The following is a 6850-nucleotide window of genomic DNA, read 5'->3' on the forward strand; positions in this document are numbered from 1 at the left end:
AGGGGAGTTGAAAAAAAAAGGAAAAAATTAAAAAAAAAAAAATTGAAACAGAAAAAAAAAAAAAAAAAAAAAAAAAAAAAAGCACAATCAGCAATACAAACCCTTCGTCCAGGAGGCCCCGGTGGTCCAGGCTCCCCTGTCGGCCCTGGGGGTCCCTGAGGAATTCAAAGAATGAGATCCCCTTGTATGATAACATCATCTTAAATAATGACATTAAGGATGTCAAAGGTTACAGTTTACAAAGTGAGACTTACAGATTTACCAGGTTCTCCGGTGTCTCCTTTAGATCCGAGGAGGCCGTCTACACCCTAATGAGGAAGGGAACAGAGTGGGCAGAGGAAAACTAAACTATAAAACATTCATAGCTGTATTAAAAAGTAGCATGAGAAAATATTGTGAAAAGCATAGCTGAGAATTTACAAAAACTTTGTGTTTTTCAGTTTAGTGAGTAAACTGAAAATATGCAATGTTAGTTTTATACACAAATAGCAGGGTTAAACAAATGTAAAAATATTAACAAATGTTCATATTTTACTTCTGGATTACTGTAGTATTTATTTAGTTTTTTATTTACTTATTGATTTTTTGATTTTGTCTTTCTGGAACAGATCACTGTCTTTCACTACAAACACGCAACATTAATAAATAAAATATCCATAACATACATACATTAAAGAGATTTATATGTATATGTTATATAAATATAAGTTATATTTATGTGATCTTGTGGTTTCTTACAATGTTAATATAAAATATGCAATATTTAAACAAATATAAATAAAAAGTTGTGGTTAGGAGTTGCTTCCTTCTCTTCTATATTTAATCTTTAATTGGAATATGTGGTTTAATCAAAGTCTAACTGAGATCATATTGACTTTTCTATTTATTTTTATTTTTTTTACAAAATAAATGTTTAGCTTACATGCAGTGATTTGCAAAAATATTCATAACCCTTGAACTTTTCCATATTTTGTCACTTTCCAACCAGAAAGGGAGCGGGAGGAGCAGAAGCCCCTCCTGCCACATGTCTCCTTCTGTCAAACTGTAAACAGGACTTCTTGTGTTTCTCTAACGACTTTCTTCTTGCCACTCTTCCAGAAAGACATTTGTGCAGTGATGACTAATAGTTGTCCTGTGGACAGATTCCCCCACCCGAGCTGTGGATCTCTGTATCTGGTCCAGAGTCACCATGGGCCTCTTGGCTGAGTCTCTGATCAGAGCTCTGCTTGTTCACCTGGACGTTTAGGTGGACGGCCTCGTCTTGCAGGTTTACAGTTGGACCAGACTGTTTCCATCTCTGGATGATGGATTCAACAGTGAGATGTTCAGAGCGTGGGAAATCTTTTTACAGACTAAGTCTGCTTTAAACTTCTCTGCATCTTCTCCCTGACCTGTCTGCTGTGTTCCCTGGACTTCATGATGCTCTTTGCTCTCCCATATTCTCTGAACCTCTGAGGCGTCACAGAGCAGCTGGGTCTCTACTGACATGAGATTACACACAGCTGGACTCTGTTTAATCACAGGGAGGCATCAGGTAACTTCTGAAGGCAATTGGTTGCACTCTAATTAAAGGGGGCTGAATACTTCTGCACACCGTGCTTTTCAGTGTTTTTATTGTAAAATATGTTTTGAATCACATATAATTTTCTTTCTACTTCACAAATGCATACCACTTTGTGTTGGTATGTCAGATAAAATTCCAATGAAATATACTTATATTTTTGGTTGTAATGTGTCAAAATATGGAAACGTTCAAGGGGTGTGAATAGTTTTCTAGTTTTGTATGTTCTTAGAATGTGAATGCACATCAAACGTTCCCACACATACAACGCAAGCTTCTAAGGAATGTGTCATACGTTGCTGCCTTACAGCAGTGAGATAAACAGACCAACAGTCAGCACTTTGATTATTTAAAAGATAAAACAAGTGAATTTCAAGCAGGCACTCACGTTGGGTCCTGCCTCTCCCTGCTGACCAAGGTCACCAGTCAGACCTATAGGACCCTGTGGAAAGAAGAAAATTCAAAAATACAACGCATTAAACCTTACAATCAAAGCACATATTTTGTTAATTTTCAACAATGTGAATTTGCTATTGCTAAAAGATTTCAAATGTTTGATTGAAGCTAAAGTGAGTCATTAGGCTAAAACGTTTGTTTCCAATAGAGAATATGGCAGGCATCTCTTAAAACATGTGAGAAAATAATAGAAAAAACTATTATTGGTCAAACAGCATGTATACCTATGTTAAAAACCAATAGAAAAAAAATATTTTTTTGCATTACAACAACCACACTCTTATATTCACTAACCAGCATGTTTCATGTTTGAAAATTTGATTTTAGGAATGTGATCAAAGTCTGTGGTATTGAAGGCCTCGGTGTCTTCACCTCAATCTTTAGCTGCCAGCCACAGATTCAGTATTGGATTTACGGTCAGAACTCTTCACAACAGAGGAAACAGAAAATAAAATAAAGGGTCCGAAAGAAAAACAAACTAGAGTTCTTAATCAGTTCAGAAAGGCCACAGGAAGGTGGCCGGTCACGAAGGAGCTGAGAATCTGGAGGCCATCGATCACAGAGAACCAGGACGACTGGAGGTCAGTGGTGATGACAGACCCTGAAGCCATGAAGAGTCTCTGAAGGCCTGTAGCTAAAACGGTATATCTCCAGGTGGAATGCAGTTATTCCCCTGAACTAAAGACACAAGCAATAAAAGCTTTTGTAGGCTGAGGTATGACAAGCCTTTCAGATGATTGGACCTGGTTGCCCTGGGTTACTCCTCCTCTGTCTTGGAATAATTTTGGTTACTCCTGGAAAGGTTCACTATGGATTTAATCTGTTTGTGGATTCTGGCTTTCATTGTGGTCTCCTTAAGTCTCAGAGGCTGAGAAAAGACTCTGAAACCATTAGGATGTTACTCACTGCAATTCTAGTCTGTTGTTGAATTTTTTTCCATCTGTACCTGATGCACTGATTTGAGTTCATTTTGCCAACAGTCTCAGACAGATTGGTTCTGTTTAAGTAACTTCTTGATTTGAGAGGTCAGGCAGTAATCAAGACTGGCTGTGGCAAGTAAGATGAAGCTCTTTTGTACCTAATTATAATTAATTCATGGTTAAATTGGAAGAGGCCAAACTTTCTCAACAAGAAGACTGCAGATCCCACAGACATTTGATGGCTAATTGTTGCCCTTAACAGGGCAATTACTTTATCACATAGCTTCTTTTTTCCTAATAAATGAAATATTTTTCTTGTTATACTCATGTTTATCTCTGTCTGATATTAAAATTTGTTTAATGATCTGAAACATTTATATTTGACAAACACTCTAAAAGACTAGGAAATCTGTAAATGGTAAATACTTAACAATATTGGTATTTTACTTTAAAACCACAAATTTATCTATCACCCATTTATTTACTACAACTGTTCAATTTTTTAGGAATAGACTCTACATTTCTATTTACAACTAAAGTTGTTTGTATATGCTACAGTAATGTGTGTCATAGCACATCACACAGTACAGTGTGAGTGGCCCTTACAGCATTGCCCTTTGCTCCATCCTCTCCTGGAATGCCCCTGGCCCCCGGGGGACCGGCGGCTCCTGGAGGGCCCGTATCTCCTTTTTCACCTTGGTCTCCTTTGTCACCCTGTTAGCAACAGGAAAGGAGAGAGGAAATGTAAAGTGTGGGAGACTCTTAAGGCAATAACATTAATTGTAAAATACATTTTTATTCCAAGGATTTGCTAGCTACAAACCAAACAGACTCACCAGCCTTCCTGGAATACCGACGGGTCCAGGGTCACCTGCTTCTCCGTCCTCTCCCTAAGAGGAAAGAATATTAAGTGCAAAAAATAAGAGAAGTATTAGGATATTCAAGTGAAAACAGTGAAGTTTTTTTTTTTACCTTTTCCCCCACAACACCCGGCTGTCCAATCATCCCAGGTCTGCCGGTTTGTCCCTGTGCCACACAAATTATGTTTATTACCGTAGAATTTAGTTCTGAAAAGATTAAAGATTCAAAACCAAATGCCTAAGGAATTACCAGTCCTCCCATTGGTCCTTGAGCACCATTGGGGCCTTGTAGTCCAGGTGGACCCTACAACCAGGTAACCACGATAAATCAAAAATTTTTTCAAACATTTGTGACATTAGAAAAAAAGGTGCGAAAGCAAACAAATAGAATAAAGAGAATATAAACTTACCATCAGACCAACATGTCCACTCTCTCCCTTTTCTCCAGGTAAGCCAGGCATACCCTGGAACAATATGCACAGAATTATTTAACTGAAATTAAAACTAAATTAATATGCTTCAAGAATCCCCACATTCACAAACCTAACCTGTAATCCTCTCGGCCCTCTGGAGCCCTTGAAACCACGGGGCCCCTCGTCTCCTTTGGGACCGTACATACCCTGCTGCCCTCGAGGGCCAGACAGCCCATCTACACCCTGTTAGACAGGTGGAGTCTGGTGTGAACACATTCAGGATCAACGTCTCGTGACATTAGTGACAACAGATTGATTGTCACATATTATGATATATTACATAAAAAAATGTCACAACAGAAATTCTCTCTTTCAACCATCAGTCCTAATAAGACAGAAAAGAAAAGAGATGAAGACTCACTGGAAGACCTGGCTGACCAACTGGCCCCTGGGTGCCAGTAGGACCCGGGGGGCCCTGTTGAGAAAGCACCAAAGAATTATGTGAAATTGGATCAGGTGACCATAACAGATTCTTCTGAAGCACAAACTGACACCACACTCACCGCTTCCCCCTTGTCTCCTTTGCTGCCTTTCTGTCCAGGTCCTCCCTGCTCCCCCTGTGGACATGAAGCACAAAACATCTGGAAACTTTCCACTTGACTGAATGGTGAGTGGCCAGCTGAGAACTTAAACATCCGATCTTTCTTTCAATTCAGGAGCACACCATGCCAAGAGCTAACATCTCGAGCTAACAACAGTTTTTGATGTGGACGTGGTTACTGAGGGAAGAACACTCCGATCTGAATACTTTCAGTATCATTGAGGTGATGCAGAACATTTGTAGGAATCTATTTAAAATGAATCTGTATTTTCTACAGTTTCAAACAGGCTGAGAATCCAGCAGATAACAGGAAGACTGAAGGAATTACAGAGAAGCAGATTGATTTCATTTTTTGGAGCCGTCAAGCTGAGTTTTGATGTTGGGTGTGGAAATGTTGCAGAAAATAAGCTTTTTAAATATTGTTAATTGGAGGTATTACAGAATAATCAGAATAAGCTATAATCTGTATAGGAACACAGATTTACAAAAAGCATAAATCAGACATTGGCCCCAGATCCTGTATTTATTTATCTTGTACTGTAACCCATCATGCATGCTTTACCTTATCCCCATCATCCCCCGAAGGTCCTGCAGGTCCTGTTGCTCCGGGCATTCCTACCAGACCCTGATCCCCGTCCTTACCCGCAGGTCCAATAGGGCCCTTCTCTCCCTGAGGCAAATACAGAGCTCATTTTAAAAAGTGCAACTAGGATCTAAACAATGCAGAGAAAAATTACAAGCAACAATTAATTTATTAAAATTACATAGAAGTATTTTTTTGTTTGTGTTTATGTTTTCTAAAGCAGCCTCCGGTGTCAGCAGATGAAATGATTAAAAGAAACAAAAAGCATGCTGATAATTACAGGCTCCCCCTTCTCTCCCATTGGTCCCAGACCTCCAACCGCTCCGGCACGACCAGGCTGTCCGATTGCCCCAGCTGGTCCTGGAGGGCCCCTTTCTCCTGATGGCCCCTACACACAATATCAGCCCTTTAAATGTCTTCAAGGACCAAATTACTGCAGAAGATAATGTTGCACATGGGGAACCACAGCTGCAGAATGCCTGACAGGGAGTTAAAGTAAATCAGAATCGTTGTGCCATTACTCACCAGAGACCCGGGGGATCCACCGGGGCCTGTTGCTCCTTTCAGACCAGAGGGTCCCTTTAAAAGTCAATAAAGCATTTTGTAGAACTAAACTACTAAAAATCTTCACAAAAACACAAACACAGATGTAGAGTATTTCAGCAGTTGTGTGGTACCATAATTCCAGTAGCTCCTCTGCTCCCTCTGAACCCCTTCAGTCCAGTTGGACCGTTCTTCCCTGATGTCCCCGGTAAACCAGGATCCCCCTAAGACATGAAGTAACAAGAATAGAAATATTACCTACAGAATAAGTGGAATGATGAAAACAGAAACAATAAATCTGCATCTGACCTTTCCGCCTTCTTTCCCAGCAGCCCCAGGTAAACCGTGCTCTCCGGGTACCCCTGGTGCTCCCGGGTGACCGCGGTCTCCTGTTGGTCCAGGTTCCCCTGACTTCCCCTGAAGCAAACATCACACATGATTTCAGTGGAATTCAATAATAACAGTAAAAGGGTATTACAGTCCAACCCAATGAGACAGCAGGGCTTTGAAAATGACTCTGAATGTAAGGAGACTTATCATATTGAAATAATCCAAACTAAATCTCAGATGGAGAATGTCTATGTACTCAGTGTGACGAGATGTAAATTTAATCTTTTTGACTCTTAAAGGGCCTTGATGTAATGCTTCTGTTTTAAGTTGTATAAAAACTGAGCTGAACTGAACTAAAATGCATTGAAATAAACTGAAATTACTTGAAATATTTTGAATGTAATCAAAATAATTCAGCTAAATTAATTGCAATGAAAAAATAAGTTAGGTAAAATTTTATCAAATTGAAATTTGTTTAACTGCAATTGAATTGAACTGAATATCATGTTATATGTAATTACCCTGGAAAATTCTTCAACTCAAAACAATAGCTTCAAACCGAGGCGCCTACCTGCGGTCCGAC

The 6850-nt window shown here is 39.5% G+C and overlaps 1 protein-coding gene across 1 annotated transcript in view; it reads right to left on the minus strand.

Moving 5' to 3' along the window:
* The window catches only part of LOC106948343 (collagen alpha-1(XI) chain-like), a 70848-nt gene that overhangs the window by 10872 nt on the left and 53126 nt on the right, over positions 1-6850 (minus strand). Inside the window, exons 38-53 of the mRNA XM_015033959.1 lie at positions 6247-6354; positions 6072-6161; positions 5920-5973; positions 5675-5782; positions 5374-5481; positions 4774-4827; positions 4632-4685; positions 4346-4453; positions 4208-4261; positions 4048-4101; positions 3910-3963; positions 3774-3827; positions 3544-3651; positions 1950-2003; positions 255-308; positions 102-155 (exon numbers count right to left, since the gene is read on the minus strand). Coding sequence (XP_014889445.1) covers positions 102-155; positions 255-308; positions 1950-2003; positions 3544-3651; positions 3774-3827; positions 3910-3963; positions 4048-4101; positions 4208-4261; positions 4346-4453; positions 4632-4685; positions 4774-4827; positions 5374-5481; positions 5675-5782; positions 5920-5973; positions 6072-6161; positions 6247-6354 — 1170 coding nt within the window. The remainder of the gene's footprint in view (positions 1-101; positions 156-254; positions 309-1949; positions 2004-3543; positions 3652-3773; positions 3828-3909; positions 3964-4047; positions 4102-4207; positions 4262-4345; positions 4454-4631; positions 4686-4773; positions 4828-5373; positions 5482-5674; positions 5783-5919; positions 5974-6071; positions 6162-6246; positions 6355-6850) is intronic.

The sequence above is a fragment of the Poecilia latipinna genome, unplaced genomic scaffold (assembly GCF_001443285.1).
Source record: "Poecilia latipinna isolate Pla-1442-1.1 unplaced genomic scaffold, P_latipinna-1.0 Scaffold283, whole genome shotgun sequence".
In the NCBI taxonomy this organism is placed as follows: domain Eukaryota; kingdom Metazoa; phylum Chordata; class Actinopteri; order Cyprinodontiformes; family Poeciliidae; genus Poecilia; species Poecilia latipinna.